Source organism: Drosophila subobscura, chromosome U, assembly GCF_008121235.1.
Source record: "Drosophila subobscura isolate 14011-0131.10 chromosome U, UCBerk_Dsub_1.0, whole genome shotgun sequence".
Taxonomy (NCBI): domain Eukaryota; kingdom Metazoa; phylum Arthropoda; class Insecta; order Diptera; family Drosophilidae; genus Drosophila; species Drosophila subobscura.
Window position 1 is genome coordinate 17,040,872 of NC_048534.1, and position 17,619 is coordinate 17,058,490.

At 38.7% G+C, this 17,619-nt stretch overlaps 1 protein-coding gene across 13 annotated transcripts in view; it reads right to left on the bottom strand.

Annotated features, from left to right (window-relative positions):
- Positions 1–17,619, bottom strand: part of LOC117902199 (neural-cadherin) — a 139,859-nt gene that overhangs the window by 56,693 nt on the left and 65,547 nt on the right. For 5 of the 13 annotated variants that reach the window (XM_034813403.1, XM_034813402.1, XM_034813401.1 and 2 more), the window contains 7 exons: positions 17,001–17,234; positions 16,750–16,941; positions 15,406–15,417; positions 14,593–14,783; positions 9,620–9,809; positions 7,630–7,812; positions 6,090–6,276 (listed from right to left, as the gene is read on the bottom strand). In XM_034813403.1, coding sequence (XP_034669294.1) covers positions 6,090–6,276; positions 7,630–7,812; positions 9,620–9,809; positions 14,593–14,783; positions 15,406–15,417; positions 16,750–16,941; positions 17,001–17,234 — 1,189 coding nt within the window. Of the gene's footprint in view, positions 1–6,089; positions 6,277–7,629; positions 7,813–9,619; positions 9,810–13,081; positions 13,273–14,592; positions 14,784–15,405; positions 15,418–16,749; positions 16,942–17,000; positions 17,235–17,619 lie in introns of all 13 variants that reach the window. The other 8 variants (XM_034813412.1, XM_034813410.1, XM_034813408.1 and 5 more) reach the window with 2 other exon arrangements.

The following is a 17,619-nucleotide window of genomic DNA, read 5'->3' on the forward strand; positions in this document are numbered from 1 at the left end:
AATAGGGGAATTGCTGTCACAGCTGTTACATTTCGGGAAAGCATTCCCTTTAGCAGGTTTTACAGAAGTGCCTTTCCTAACAGAGTTCTGTCAGTAAATGGAATCCGTTTCGTTCCGCTTCTGTTAAGTAATTCTCTGATACATAAACAGAAAATGTTGGACTTGCAGAATGTTAGACAACTGTGCAGAATTCAATCAGATGGAATGCTAACATTCATGTCAAAAGAAATCCACACTCCTCATTGGATTTAACAGAGCTCCAACTTCTCCTTTCGGCTCTCACTCTGTTAAGGAGAGAGAGAGGAACATAGTGAAAGCGGTTCTCAGAACCGCGAGTAATTAACGAAGTTTCGCACTTCGTTCTCAGCTTCGTACCTCTCTGTGTGTGTGTGTGCGTTTGTGGACTTTAACCTCATTTTGTTTCAGTCAGTGTTCGCTTCTGGCGGCTGTCAATTTTTTTTGTGTTGGTTCGGCAACTTTTTGTTATCTTTTTGGTACTGTTCCCCGCTCAGTGTTGTCTCTGTTCTGCCGCTGCTATGTGATGGTGGCTGGTGGGACACCGCTCTCGAGGAGTCGCAAAAGTTGTTGACAGGCATCTCAACGCAGCTCAGCTTGAAATAGTTTGCATGAAATTAAAATAATCTCCAAGATTTATTGCTCTAGAAAACGCAATTGACTCTGCTCAGTGTCTATTTCAGGGAACCCCACTGTCGCTGGGGGGGCTAAGTCTTTAAATATGCTTCCCCGAATTAAAGGCGATTTATGCAAATTAAAGATGCTCCAAGTACAACAGTGCGAGTGCGAACTGGGTTAAGGGACTGGCGAATAAAGAGCGCTTAAATATTTCAAGTTGTTTATCAGGCGGTTACCAGAAAACGCTGCAAATTGGCCCAAGTGCCTGCCATCCTGTGCTTTGTTTAATGGTCGAAAGTACATATTTGCGTTTACTTTACTCGACGCGAACTCGGACACAGGCTCCTCCTTTCTCTAGACTCTACTTTATACAGTTGTCCGGGGGGCTTTCAGCTCTCCTCAAGCTTTGGGCATTCCTCAAGACGTTGGTTGTCGGGGCCTCTTCAGCGTTTGGTAAATGCAGCTGCCACTTGGGCCAACTTGTTGACTTGTTGCCACTCTCTGACCATTCGGAAGGATGGAAAAACGGAAATGAAGTTGGCAATGCGGAAATGCCATTTTTCATGATTTCTTCTACACACGCAGACACAGAGAGAGCGAGACGGATAGCGTGTGAGTGTTCAGAAATGTTTTTCCTCATCGTTTTTCTCTCTCAACTCTTTTTTCCTCCCTCTGGCCGACCCAGTGCCTGGGGCTTGCTTTTGACAAATTGTTTGGCGTAGCTCTGCACAAATATTAACAGTGCATATCTATCTGGCATTGTTCTTGTGCAACAGGGATAAGTGCAACAGTCTGGGAATTGTCAGAGACTATTATCTAATTGGCTGAGCAAATCGATTGCGAAAGGGTTGAGAGTTTTCCAAGAGTTTATATTTAGGAGCCGATTAAAGCGACTCAGACATGGAGAGTGTTTATGTGGACTTACAATATAATTTACAATAGTTTTCTTGCACTTGGAAAACGAATGAAGGAGTGTGCAGAAGAGGTGATTAATTAGATGGAGTAATGAAATGGCTTTACATTTTAGTTTCAAAAATAGAGTATGATTTATCAACATTTTCAATATAAGCTTCTCTGTCTTTTATCTAATTAAAGGAATAAATCCATACTAAGAAGCTTACAATTGGCATATTCTCACAATTTAAGATGCAGTTTTTATTAGTGTGTTCGTCCTGTTTTGCAGTAAGTAAAGTAAAGCCTAAATTAAGTAAAAGTAGCTGGCATTAATTTACTACGTAGACAATAAACCTTCCTTTAAATTGTCAACATGTTTATCCCACGATGTCTTTCCTTTCAATTAAATATAAATAGCCCCTGCTAACATTAAAAGCCTAATTAAGGCACAATTTATGCGTTCTTCTACCTTTTTTCAACAGCCCAAACTTGTTAGTACTTTTCCTATTCATAAATAAAAACATTCAACATACCCGCTATTTGTCAAACTCGAATTTTCTCAACTGATTTCTAATAAAAAAGTTTCTTTTTACATACCTGCAATGAGAAAGAGGAAAAAACATTGTTAAATTTGGATAAAAATCAAATGCACATTAAATTGACATCGAAAATATATGTAGATAGTCAAGAGTTTTCTTTTGGAGTTGCCCTAACGCAGAAATCAATTTATACCGGACAGAACAACGCTCAAACATCGATCATAAATGATGGAGTGCGGCAATCAAGATTAATGGTCTCTGGCTGCAAAGGAAATTCCCGACTTGGCGACCATTTATTGTTCGATGACTTCGATGACATCACTGCGTGTGCGCAATATGCGAGAAACAGTTTAAAGTTGAAATGAAATGCGAAAACCCCAAGAATTCAGCAAACTATTTACAAATAGTTAAGAGTCGAGCACAAAATTTTGATGTGCCAAAAGGCAAGAAGGCCATAAATTGAATGGGTGGAAGGACGTGGCAGGACATGAAAACATTATCGAATATGATATGAGAACGTTTAGAAGGTTCCCATAGTTTTTTCCTTACTTTTAGCCCTAACCTTCAATGGTTATGGCTCTCTGTATTGGGAGTGGATTTTTATGTGCCTGAACATTTTTTACGAGCACTTCTTTCCGCCCCAGAAATTAGACAACTGCTGGAAAACATTTATGCCCTGAAGGGTGTACGTACCCCAAGAAAACACAGGGAGAGGGGGCGCTCGGGAGAGACTTCCTCCCAATTTTGCCTGTGAATTTATGATGTGTGTAACAATTGGGCTATTGTTAGGGCTTTCTGCCCTTGGCCGTCCACTCTGGCGTATCATGCAAATTTTGCTTGTTTCATTTAATGCGATTTTTACGAGTGTCAAGGAAGGGATTAATTTGCCCTTGGCAGTGGCTAAATTTTCTAGCCAAGGCAAATGCAGGAATAAATAATAATAATTTTGGAGAGAGCAGAAAGAGATTCGCCCCAACGGATAACTCTTTTTCTATGCATTCTGGGCCAATTCACTGATGCTTAAAATGTAACTTTTCGACATTTGTCATGTTTTGTTTGCTTGTTTGTTGTTTTGGTTGGATTTACTCTATCGGTTACAGAGAATCCCATGAGTTGGGCAGGATGTTTGTGAAAAAGGAAGGAATGCCAATTTGGGGTAGATAAACTCTACTTTAAAAGCTGAAAAACGGCAAGGGTATGCAAGTGTTCGGCTGGCTGTGGCACCTTTAGGTTCTTGTTGCTGTTTTCGGTTGCCCGTTGGCGCAATTTATGCATGAAGGAGCCAAACGGCTGCGGTACGTGCAGGCGATGGCTCTCCTAAGCCTAAAAGTATGCATAACTAAAAGAGAGCACGTTCCACAGATACGGGAAAAACAAGCGAAAGAAAAACATAGAAAGAAAAACAAGCCATTGATAACTGTATCTGCGTGTCTTTATTTGTATATCAGGGTGTGCGTGTGGGATGCTGGGATAACAGATATGTTTGTTGTTTAGGCAACAAATGATTTTTCCTATGATTTCCTCCCTTGGGTCTGCTTGCCAAATGAAGCGGAAAATGCAAGCAAAACGCAGCTGTGGCCACACAGCAACCCGAAAACATTCAAAGAGGTCACAAGGTCGCTGGTCGGGAAAGTCGCCTGGAATGCTCAAAGACCCAAAAATAAAATGAGTTGGCTCCTAATGCAAAACGGAATCCAGCGAAACCACACAATGGGGGGTGAAAGCGAAATTGCAAACAAATGCAGTCAAAGCGTTGCGAAAGCATTCAGGTAAAAATAAAAACAAATAGAAGAAAAACTATGGAAAACTTGACAAACAAAGAGCATAAAGCTCGGGAAAAAAAGCAAACAACAAAATGCCAATGCGAAGCGCTAAAAGTGACAGGACAAATATTGAAGTGAAGCGGAACAAAGCCGAGGACTCAGGACTTGGGACACGGTGCCAAAACGACGAGATAGAAATACATTAAATAAAAGTCTACAAAGAGAAAGAAGAAAAATACTATTGCGTTTGTCTCTTATTCGACTCGTTTGTATGAAATTTACTCTAAACATTGCAGGTTTCCATAATATTTATGGGTTAACAGACATAGACAGAAATGAAATGAGAAAGTTGGAGCTATGACAACGGACTATCTGTGGACGTGCATGAAATACAAACAATTCAGTTCCAAGAATGAATTTAAAGGGAAAACTAAAGAGAATTCTATAAATTCTCATAAGCCAACAATCAAATGTTTTAAAGCAGCCAAGTCAAAAAATATTAGCTCTTGCTGATGTATTGTACAATTTCTTCTTTAAACCCCTAGCAACGGCACCTTAAAATAAAATAAGTTTCACAATGTACGCTTTCAGCATTTTTCGGTTGGCAAACAAATGTTTCATTCCACCCACAAAATATACAAAATGTATGTCCAAATGTTGGGTTCCGTTGCCGTGCAAAAACAAATAGTGAAACATCAATTAAAAACCGGAACAACTTTTGGCATTGCATCAGCAAAAGCGCAAACGAAACCGAAAACAGAAACAGAAACGGACACGGAAACAAACTGGAGCAGAACGGAAACAAATCATCACATAGCCATGGCCTAGCATACATTTAACAATAGTTTATTGCCTGTTCTCCAAACAAGATCCTACTCTGTTTGGTGTTGGCCAAAATTGCAAAACCGCAAGCTGTTGCCGAGCCCCATTCGCCTCCACTCGAGAAGAGTCCAGAAACCCCGCCCAAATTTTCCACAAACAACTTGCTACGGCCTTTCCCATAGCTTGAGTATCAATATTTTTGTAAGCAACTGTTTGTAATTTACATCCATCTGTGCTTCTGCCCCTACACCCATTTTTCCATCCTACTTCCCTAACCATTTTCCCTTTACAAACACAAACATGGAAAACTTTTTAATTTTCGTTTTTCATGGCCAAAAGCCTTGTCTTGCCACGCGCTCGTGTTGATTGCACATCATTTTCAATTGTGCCTGTATATGTACATACATCTATACAGACTCGAATGTATATACTTTTTTCACTGTTTCCATTTACCACGAGCTTATGTACGGCTTAGCGATGTATTAAACAATTGAAAAGCATTTCAACAGCCCGCAGAAAGAGCGCAAAAAAAACACACACAGAAAATAAAATCAACGCTCCAGCACTCGGCAGAGAATGAGAAGTGGCCTGAACCAAAAAATTGATTGCCATTTCAGGGGCAATTTTTAATGAACAGCAAACAACAGAATGACGCCAAGGCTTTGCGGAAAACACATTGAAATATTGTAACAAAATGTGTTGTAACAATATAGGGCACAACTAACAATCAAAATTTGTACGCTGACATTTCTGACATTGCTTTTAATTGTTTCTTTATTTATTTGTTGTGTTTGAGACAGGACAGAAATGAATTCCCTGAAAGTCCCAAGGCATTAAAGTGAATCGTTTAATTTTAAATGATTTTAGTTTTGCAATCTGTGCGCTCATTCGCTCGACAATCCGCACCTATGTCAAATATTTTGCCAACCAGCTTAGCCATTCAGCAGAGGCAGCCGTCAGTCCGCAGTCGGGGGACTGATGTGAAATGTTTTTGATGTCCTGGTGGTGCTCCGCCACACACCAAATGTGTGGCAAATGCCTGGCCAACATGCCGCATAAATAAAATGCCCCAAATGCACTTGACTAAACACACTCACCCACAGATACACAACCTGATGTGGAGCCAAATAAAACCCCCAACCCCACCCACTCGCTCTAGGTCTGGTCAATATTTGGAGAACGAATTCGTTTTTGGGTCTGGGGAATTTCGGCGTACAATTTATTTGCTGCCATTTGTAGTGAAATTCGGTTGCACTGGAGAACTTAACGAATTTGTTGCTGAAATATTTTATGCATTTTACGCAATCTTAACGCTTTCAAAAGTTCAACAGATTTACCATCGATTTTTGCATGAATGGAAAAATGTTCAACATTTTTGTTCTTCCACTGGAGGTTACCGAAAACTTCTCAACGAGAATTATTCTTATTTGCCACTCACCTGAATTGGGTCCATTGCTGTTGGGTCGCGCCGAGGGGGCACCGTCGCGGGCCTCCACCTCCAGGGCATAGGCACCCTTCTTCTCTCTGTCGAACACGGTTTTGGTGAAGATTTCGCCGCTCTGTAGATTGATTTCGAAAAACTCTTTGCCCTCGTTTCGCGGCGAGTCGACAATGTAGTAGTAGACCTGGAAGTAGAATTTTGTGTTTATTTTTGCGTGTTAATTAAAACATGGGCTTCGCATGGGTTTCCTACGCTTGCCATGGGTCAGGTCAGGGCCACACATAACATCAAAAGGAGACAAATTAAAAATTAAGTTTCGAGGAGAGTGAGCGGAGAGTGGGGCGAAAATTTAATTACCGCCTTGCAGACATTAAAGCGGAACGGTAATGATAATCAAATCCAGTTCCAGAGTCCCGTTCAGGGCCATTCAGGCGGTGGCTCCATGAATCGGGGATCTGTGTGGTCGGGGACTATAAATGAAAACGCTAATTAGTGCGGACATTTCACGCGTACATGCAAATTACTTGGCTTGGGGACACAAACTGTGGTTGGCCGTAAAAAGAATGGCCAACGCCGCGTCGTCGACCACTCGCCAAAGTGCCATATTATTATAATCGCGAGTGTGGCTTGAGGGGTCTGTCTGAAAGGCCCTACATCCCACGTCCAACCCGCCATCTCCCTACATCATCGGACGCACAAAAGACAACCGCTCCGGGTGCTCCAGGAGGAGAAGGGCAGCTCCGTTCTGCATTTTGCATTCGTTTTTCCCTCTCGCTGGCTGGGCCTGGGCCATCTAAGGGCTTAGCACACACTTGGAAGGCGTGCAAAAATGCTAACTCTTTGACATTTATTAGCCAGCTGCCAGCTGATGGCCAAATGGACGGACGTAGGACGAAGGACACGGCGTACAGCCATAAGAAAAAAACAATTACAAAAGCGTGAAAGGGTTACAAAATTAAGAAGGAGATAAATTGGCAACCTCATTTGGGAGCAAGAATCGAGTGAAACATGGAACAAGATGATGAAAGTAATTTAAAAAGGGTTGAATTTTCATTCATTGTGCGGGGGTTGTGCTCATTGAGATGGAAAGTTGTTACAGTTTATTGGATTTAGGGGATAATATTTGGACTAGCTTATAGAAGAATTATCTATGATAATTCATTCATCAGATATGTAATATCATGACAATCTTCACTCTCCAGTAATCTTCAATATAAAACCCACAATGTCATTCATTTATAATACAGATATCTGCCCCTTGAAATTGGTTCCCTTTCCTTTTCTCCATTACCATTCTCTTATTACCTCTCCATCTTCTCACCTGTCAATAGCTTTTACTCTCTTTTCTCTGTCTCTCTTTGGCGACTTCATCGTACGCCAACCATTAATTTGCTCCTGCAATCGTCTGGCAATTCCACCTACATGCACCCTACACCCTACAACCCCCACTCGAGTCCCATTCGAGCTCCATTCGATGACATTCTGTTCGAGTGCATTGGTACTGCACCCGCACCTTCACCCGCTCCTTTACACTCACCTGATTATTGGGGAATGTGCCATCCTTGTCGATCGCATTCACTTGTGTCACTTTGGTGCCAATCGGCTCGCCCTCCAGCACCGTTTCCTGTTCGCGTTCGGTGAATAGCGGTATTTCATCATTAACATCCTCGAGCATTATGTAAACGGTCGCTTCCGATGCCAATTGTTGGGCTCCGTTATTCTGCAGAGAGTAAATGGGGTAAAGTCAGTGAGTGTGCGTGGAAACCAATATTAAAAAAGGGTCCAGGGGATATTTGATTTTTCATAACGTTTTTTTTCTCTTTCTTTCTTTTGTTTTTTTGGTTTGTTTTTTAATTAAGCAACAAAATGTGTTTAATGAGTAATTTTTTTTGCCTCGCCAAAATATTTGTGTATTAATTTGCAATAAAAGTTAAACGAGGTTGATTAAAAAATATTTGAAATACTTTTGGCTAGAGTGGAAATATCCACAAATATCTTTAACACGTGTAAAGTGGGGAATTTTGAAGGCGTTTTAATCAAAAGTTTGGTGTAATGCGGAACATGCATATTTGTGGAGGAAGCCTTTGTCATATGATTGATTAAACAACATCAATCAATAGAGCAACATCTGATTGGCAACTTGTCATTTATTAGTTGCTTTATTACACAACATCTGAGTTGTGGCAGATTGTCGTTGGCCATTGGCCTTGTTAATATTACTGATTCTATTTGCACAAAATTTGGCATTCATATTCCGGCATTACGTTATTAATCAATGCACATGAAATCAATATGGGAATACACATGTTTACACTCCCATTGACAGCCATCAGAACTGGGACGAAGAGACGACAGACGTGTCGCCCCGAAATGAATTATTTATTTTCTGTTTATTCCACATTTTCCTGTGTAAACACATGGCCGTAATTAGACTCGTTTTTGGCCATGATGATGATGGGTTTTGTGGGGGTGAGGGCCCCAGAACTTTGATTAATTGGCAGAATCAGTGGGCAAACTGTTTGCGATGCGAGTTAAAAGGAAATGGAGCAAAACGCTTCCCTGAAAACAACCTTGAATCAGGCGCGAAAATTACTCAAAGAGTTATCAAACACGCAGAAGAGAGTGTATTTTTCAGTGGTAAATTTTGTTTTGTTTTAAATTAAACGATTATCACTTATAAAATAGTAAATTTCCCCTTTTAATCATCGTCTAAACATTTCCAGCAAATTATTTATCCTTATATCGCACTCCAAATTTCAACAGAAACCACAAGCACGTCAAAAAACTATATGTTTGACATGATTGTCTAACCACAAAACAAAGCAACAGCAAGGGAAAAAAAAGAACATTAAAAATTAATTCGAAAATTTTGTCAAACGAATGCAGATATATTTAAATATTTCATGGATGAAACCGCAAATAATTTTGAAACTTTGTTTCCCTTTACAGCTGCGCTGACAGCTCCACTGGGGTCCATTAGCTTTTATTCAGTCATTTGTACAGAATTAAAGTGAAAGCCGGTGATATTTAATTACCTGAACATTGAAGCGGGAAATGGGTGGAAATATCTTTTTGTGCAATTGAATTTTTATGGCATTTCATTAGATGCAATGTGCGATGCACTGCGGTTTATCTGGAATTTCCATTAATATTTCAGCATTCTGCGTTTATTTTGTCTGGCATTCTCTGCGGAGGGTTCCACGTAATGAGGCTTCAAGGCCTCTCAAACTTGACTTTGATAGGCAATGCAACTGATTACCATTTAGCCATTCAGCCATGGGGCTGGTAGTCATTCAACCAGTCAGTCAGTCAGTCAATCAGTTGCTTCTTAATGAATTTGGAAAAGCCGGGAAAAGCTCAACCATCTGCCATTTGCATTGAAAACTCGCGCAAGTAATTAAAACTTTTCAAATCAAATAATTACAAACGTATTCGAAAGTCTTTTCCAAATACAAAAGTCAAATACATGTCGGCGTCTAATTGAGCCCACGAAAAACTTCTGTTTAAACTTTAAATTGAATTCTTACCTCAACACGTATGGTTAGATTGTATTCCTTGATGCTTTCGTAGTCCAGCGGATGGTTCACCTTTATGTCCGCCCAAGTATCTCCATTGTCCGGTCTTTGTTGCAAGTAGAACGTATGAAATTTGTTCGTTTGAGCCGTAGACCCAGGCATCAATCGATAGAAAACTGTGGGATTGCCTTCAATACCCGAACTGCAGACGTCCAGGCCAAATAAGATATGATTCAGACATTAGTTAAGTTATAATAGTTATATTTTATAGGAAAAAGGTTAAGTTTCTACATGAAATTATGGTTAGGCTACGAAATGAACTTGTTAAATGTTTACTTCATTTATCAAAAATCAATTACTTGAATATGAAAAAATGTAATCAAGAGAAAGTTCTTGTAAGCTTCAGGGAAAACTCTCCTCTGGCTGGACTTTCTCTTGCTTTAAAGTACATTCACACAGTCACACAAAAAAATATACTCTCTTTAAAAAATACGACATGCAACATGACAAAATTCAAAGACAACGACGCATAAAAAGAATTCTTGCTCTAAAAATGATGTGCATTCAAAAAGAGTTTGTTGCTGCACGATAAATTCCTTAAAGCGTCTTTTGTGCAAACGAAAAATACATATAATTTTTTTCCGCAAAGCAGAGGGAAACCGAAAATGAAGAACGGATGGGGAAAACAACATAAAAATGGCTTCAAAAAATGTAATTGCCATTTCAGGGTGTTGGAAAATGGGGGCGAGGTACGGGTACGGGTACGGGTTCAGGTTCGGTTTCAGCATATGATAATGAAAAACAAATTAGGCAAAAATCAGGGGAACAATATACATATATAAAATATAATTTATATATGTATTATTTGCGCTTGGACAACACTTGCAGCTGACAGAAAGATGGCAGCAGCAGCAGCACAAAAAAAGATCCTTAAGAGCCGGGTCTTAAGAATAAATGAAAACTGTCAGACTGCGCAAAAATGTTGCCAAGGACAAAAAATGGCACAAAAAATGAGGAGAAAAATTCATGGCGGAGTGGGTGGGAATGGGTGGAATGGTGGGTGGGGGAAATTTTTTGTGGATTGCATGAAATTTTCTTGGAGGTTTCTTTTCGTTTTGTTTTGTTTTTTCTTTGTTGTTGTTCTGTGATTTGGATGTAAGGTGTGAGTAGATTTCATTAAATTTCTTTGATTGTGTGTTGGTAAAACCAAAAGAAAGTGTATGGAAAATATTGTTTATACTTATTTCTGTACACTGAGCACAATTGTTGCTTCATTTTGTTGCAGTTTTGCGTCTAGAATGTTTCAACTATTTTCTATAATTTAAATTAGAAAAAAAAAACAAAAAGTGAAGCTGCTCTAGCTATGGATATACATATTTATTTGTGCCCTCGACCTTGCCTCGTGCCGCGCACACAATAGGGAACTCGAGGCGCCTCAAGAGCAAATACAATTACGATGATACACGCCCCACACTTGGGGGCGTCCCAACACTTAAACCCTCTCCTAATGGCATCTTGGGCCCCTCTCTAATGTATATATACATATTGTTAACAAATTGTTGTTGTTTTTTGTGCTGGGACATGACCAGATAATTGCAAAGAGAGAGAGAGAAACGTAAACCAAAAGGAAAGGTGGACGAAAAATGTTTTTTATATCAACAACAAAAATTACAATAAAACCGAGAGAATACTTAAGGCCAGGAACTGAAGAAAACAACACAAAAAGCAGAAACCCAAGCGCGTTTAATAGATTGTAATTTCCTTTATATTGCGCTGGGGAACAGAAAAGAAGTGTACTTAAGGGCACTAAACTAAGCTCTATATAGATTCAGGTTCAGGCCAAATCTCAGACTCTGTGCAGGTGCGTATGTGCATCATTTCTAATTTTGTTTTATTTTTATTTTTTTTGTGGTTTGTATATTTTTAGCCTTTGGTTTTAAGTGCATTTGCTTTGAGTGCGACAGAAGGGAAAGTGCATGGTGAAAAAAAAAGGGAAGCGGATAATATAAAAACTGACTTGGACTGACGCATAATTAAAATGCCAGTGCCATGTGGCTGGTTTGCCACGAAGATAAAACGCTCCCCGCAGAGAGAGATCCCAGAGAGAGTGAATTTATCCCTGGAGTGGGGCGGAGGTGGACCGCACAAAGATCCCAGAGTTGCGATGGTGTTCTCCACCACCCAGAAGTCATTTAAGTGCTCTTCTTCCAGTTTTTTCTCATTTTTTTTAATTGCAATTATATAAAACAAAAACTTTGTTTAAAATAAACTTTCTCACTCTCCCATCCCCAACCCCCTTTGGCATGCCCTTTCTCCTTGGGAATAGTTGGGATTTATATTATTTTTTAGCCACTGGCTGACACTAAGTGGCAGGTAATTGAAACTGACCCACCTCATCATGCGGCAAAGGTCGGGCCCTTGGCTTATACACACTTTCCAGTTTGTGCAGCAGCTTATGGACATGTGCGTCCAGAAAATACCCAAAAGGAGAAGGGAAAGTTAGGAAAGTTTAGCCGAGCATGAAATACCCTTGAAGAGTAATGAAAATTAACATTTTGACTGAGATTTTCATTAAAATTAAACAGCCTTGGGTAATAAAATAATGGAACTTTCTTTTAAAATCATTGGAATCTGCTATTCTATCGCCTTATTGCTGAAAGAATGGCTTGATGTTTCAGTGTACTGCATCAATCATTCCTGTTTGTGGCTACAAATATAATTTATTTAGATAATAGAGGAGAATAATTCATCAATAAGAAAATATACAAATTTTCTGTAGTTTTGCTATCGAAGCATATTTCTTATTTATTAATCGCTTCTAATTTCCAAGTATGGAAGTACAACATGTTTATTGACATGGAAAGGAATACCTCTCTATTCAGTATGAGACAGTGGCTTCTAGTTAAATACACATTTAAGCTTTATGAAAATAAGATTTCATGGTATTTTTCCACTCTGAGTGCAACCTACATATATTATATACTAAGCAAAATAAATGTAAAACAAAACATGTTGTGCAGTTCTCATAAATGTGTGGCTTGTGCATTTCAGCTTATAGTTGTGTTTATATCACTGGTGCAGGTTTGGAGTGCATTATAAATGATGGATGGATACTATGGGAGAGATGATGATATGGGAAAAGGGAGCACTAAAAGGTGTAAATAACGGGTTTGGGGAGAGTGGTCGTGGAAATGGAAGACTTCCATGGACCCCTCTTCACAGGATTCGATCTCTAAGGAGCAGCTAGGAACAAACATTCAGAACACACAAAGTAACTCAATGGCAAGACATATATGACACCAATAACCGATAAAGTATGAACACGAAAAGATAAGACACCTATGAAAATATCAAACAAAAAAGTTTACATATTTCTTATTAAATAACTAAGCAAAATGTATTTTTTTTTTTAAATTGATTTTTGTTGATTTTTTTGAGAGATGTGTTAAACTTTGTCACGAAAATTGAACAGACCTGGCTTTGATCGAGACGACTTTGCCGCCAACGGGCATATTTTCCTTGACATATATGGGCCCATAGACAGTATGATCCCAGACGGGCGGATTGTTGGCCCGATCGACCACATCGATTTGTACTTCGACAGTACGCGATAATGGCGGATAGCCCTTGTCTTGGGCCATGGCCTCTAACTTGTATGTCTCGCGCTGTATTTTATATACATTTCACGGATATATGCATATCAAAAATCGGTTTTGGTATCAAGTATTTGTTTTTCAAAATCAAGCAAGGCGTTGCAAAAATGACGAGACACGTCGATATTTGTTGGTAAATACGGTATTTTTTGTTTGTTTTCAGGAAAAAGGCAAAAAACAAAAGTACATAATATAGTTGCAACATTTTTTTCAAAGAAGTTTTAAAAAAGTTGAATTAAATAGATTGGATTTTCATGGATAAAAAACAAAAAATGAAAATTGTAAGCCAACACCTCTTTAAATAGGAGTAAAAACGTATTAAAAAAAATAGATATATATTAAAACATTAAAGTAAAATTTCTTAGGCCTTTTTGCTCGAATATATTTTAAATTTTCTTTTCTTTTGAATGCAGTGCAAATTATTTTATATTGTCTCGACCCTAGCCTTCAAAATGTAAAACGTTTTTATGTAGCTATTAAATGAATATAGGAAATAGTCTCAACTAAATGGTTTTAAGTTTAAGAAACAAATATTGGGTTTTGTGCATTTTATAAGTACCATTTTTGTAGCATACTTTGTACAGTTTGCTTCGTTTATAATTCTTTTCGTTTACGACTATTGCTTTTTAACATTTTTGAACACGTTGTATATGAGTACGAGTATTTACCTTGTAATTCCTAGAGCTTACAACTAAACTGCAACCTTGTTTGGAGTATTTGTACGATATTTAGTTAATTTATCGTATCCATTAATTGAAAACCAACACCAAAAATTTCATTACGATCCTCACAATGTTCCAGGCATATTAATAGTTCATGTCTTTGGGGGGAATTTGAATCACAGAATGGGGGATAAATCAGAGACAGAGAAGCAGGAGCAGATCCAAAAGGTGGGTAAATGTGTAGGGAGTTCCATGGGGAACCGCATCAAAATGCAAAAAGGATTGCTCGTCTCAAAATCAAATCCAGCAACAAATTTTTTCCTGATTTTGAATTTTAATTATAAATTATATTTTTTTTTAGCTCGAACTTTGATGATGGACCACAAAAAATGGTATGCAACTTGGGAGAGCTTTTACGAACACCAAAAAGTACTTGTATATCGTAAAGCTTTCACTCTGCAGAGGGAATAACAGCAACATCGACCGGATGTTAAAAATACACCGTAAGTAGAGCTTAAATGCTATGTTAGCCAAATGTTTTAATGCTGTTAGCTAGACTATGTTAGGAGACTGTTACAGACAGCTGTTAGACTCTCATGTTAGTGTTAAGTGTGTGTAGACTTTGCGATGAAGGAAGAAAGAGAGAGTATGTGTTTTTGGCTATACAAACCTTGCCTTAACCGATGTTACAACCGTACCCACAGTGACATTCTCGCGTATGTGAATCGGCCCATAAACGCTCTTATCCCAAATGGGGGGCTTATTATTGCGATCGACGACATCTAACTCAACATCAACATCGGCATAGGAAGGCGCTTGGCCCTTATCTTGGGCGCGGACGCGCAAGCGATAGCGATCGCGCTGTTGATTGATCGATTGAGTGTGAGTTTTGATTGAAGCGTAGTTTTAGAGCCAGAAATATTAGCATTAACAGCAGAGCGGGACGTGACGTTAACATGGCCATGTTAATGGTAGTCAATGCCCGAACCCAAATGTTAGCAAAATGTTAGGTTGGGTTTGTGTCTTGGGAATATGTTTGGTCACGTGACGATTACGTTACGTTTTTGATGGCATCGTTGTTGACGTTAAACAGTTTATTCAAATGCATTTTTAATAATATATGAAACACAAACCAAATGAAATAAGGATTCATTAAAATAATGATTTTCTGGAGAGGGGAATAAATACAGTCAAAAGTTGTAAGGTAAGGAGTGGTTTAGTAGGGGAAAAGCAATGTTATAGGGATTCTGGATGGGGTTCCTTTCACATAAATTGTTTTGCTTTTGACGAGACTATTTCTTGCTCTATTTTTTGGATGTGCCCTACAATGAAGTGATATTTTCAGTTTTCATAACTATTTAGATTATGAAGTTCAGTCTCTTCCTAAAGTTAGTTTCGTTTTTTGAGGTTAGCATACAGATTTCTGTGTGATTTTTGTTGTGGGGGTTAGCACAAGTAAAGCAGAATTTTCGCATTTACTTACTGGATAACAACCCTAAATCGTTGATTATACATTTCGATAGTATGTACCATAATTTTTGAATATGTAAATATATAAAATGGGAAATTAAAAACGAAAATATTAAAATGCCTCACAATCATCGTCTATCATCCTCTCGAAACAACACAAATCATAAAGTAAAAGGTGCAGTTAAAACATAAATTATTTAAATAACATATTCTAGTTTCTCCGCGTAGCTTTAAATGACAAAAAAAAATCGATTATAAAGGCCACATTTTCCATGGGCATGCAAACAGAAATGTTCTTCAAAAATATATACATATGTATTTTAAACATTTGTTTGATCAAAAATATAATGAATATATGAAAAATCTTAGCAAGGCTTGCAGCAGGAGACGTTCAAAAAGTTGTATAGTCTCGACAAAAAGTTTTCTTTTGGATTCTTGGTTTCTTCGGGGGTTTTGTGGGGAGTATATAATTTTTTTTTTTTGGGTAAAAAACAAAAAATGGCAATACAAAATCAGGCTACTTGGAAAAAGGAAAATTATATATTTTCTTTTTAGAGTTTTCTCTTTTGTTTAAGAGCCATCAAAAAATGGTTACAACGATGCTCAAAAATATTCGTGATCGTTTCGGGGGGTATAAGTACATGGATATTGCCTTAGGTGGTTTCCATTATTTACATCATTTTCTTAATCCTAAAAACCTAGCACCAAAAAAGTATTCAAGCAGCTGTACAGTCTGTTATAAGCATTTCATTCCCAACCGACCTCTGATCTGGTGTGTTAGTTTGATTTGTTTCAAAAAATGTTAAAAATCAATTCGCTTTCTTGGCAGTCTGTTCTTGGGTTTAGATTGCTTTCTTTCGGGCCAATTTTACGCACTATAAACTAAACAAAACAATCGTTTGGAAACAACTAAAAATATACGACATGTACATAATATACGAGATAGATAGCTCTAAACGTAGATATCGATGTGGCAAAAAAACTTGCACTGCTTGCACATCAAATATACTTCTGGCGGCGGTCTTGTAAATCATTGAACGAAACAAAAACTGAAGAAAGGTGCAGTTTGAAAACCGAAGAACTCAATCATAAGATACTCGTAGTTATACAGATAGATATATTGATAGTTAGATAAGCCGCTCGGACTCTCTAGATCTTTGGTTAGATGCTAAGCATCTGTCATTGAGTTGTTAGTAAGAAACAGAAGAACGATTTGTTCGCTTCATGGTAAATCATAAATTCATAATGGAAATCATAGAACTTGGTTAGTTTTTGGGGGTTGTTAAAATCATAAAGGGAACGGGGGTACAGTACATGAGCCAAAGTTGAGTCACTGAATGGGAAAGCAAACACTTACGTCAAGTGGCTTCTTGAGCACAATCCAACCGGACTCGGCCTGGATGTCAAAGTATTCCAAATCATTTGGGTTGAAGGGCGCACTCAGGCTATAGACAATGGCACCATTGTTATCGGCATCCTCATCGGAGGCAGAGACACGCAAAATATTTGTTCCAATGCTCGCATCCTGCTTGACATTCTCCACATATTTCTATAGGATAAATATTCATTACAATTGTGAACTCCCATCGCTGCCAGCGATTTGCTTACCTGTCGATCGAATAGCGGCGGATTGTCGTTCACATCTGTTATTTCCACAGTGAAAGAGCAGACGCCTTCCAAGCTCGGATCTCCCTGATCCGTGGCCTTCACCGTAACCGATACGAATTTGCCATCGTCACCCTCTCGATCGAATACCTTGTTGGTGGACACCTCGCCGGTCTCCTCATCCACCGTAAACTTGGTTCCCTTCTGATTCGGTTGCTGCACTATCGAGTACTTCACCTGTGGACGGAAAGAACATGCAAAATTGTTTAATGATTGACACAAATTGCGATTGGGGCTGCTTATTTTAGAGGCGTTTGACCTCGACACACGACATGCCATAGTGCACTCTCGAGTGCATTGAACTTGGCCAAAACACGAAACGAAAATTATGGCGCAAATCTCGCCATAAAATCTCTCCCTTGCACACCACACACCCACGAGGATAATTCGTTTAGGGCTGGCCTCAAAACACAAATAACCCATAATTAATGTGACTCTAGATGAAGCGGGGAAAAGTAATTAAGGAAAAGGATAATCGAACAGGGTAGACGAATCGCTTGATTGACATGTGATATTTCCTGGGGCCACAATTTGATGCAATAAAAGTGTTTTAATATAGAAA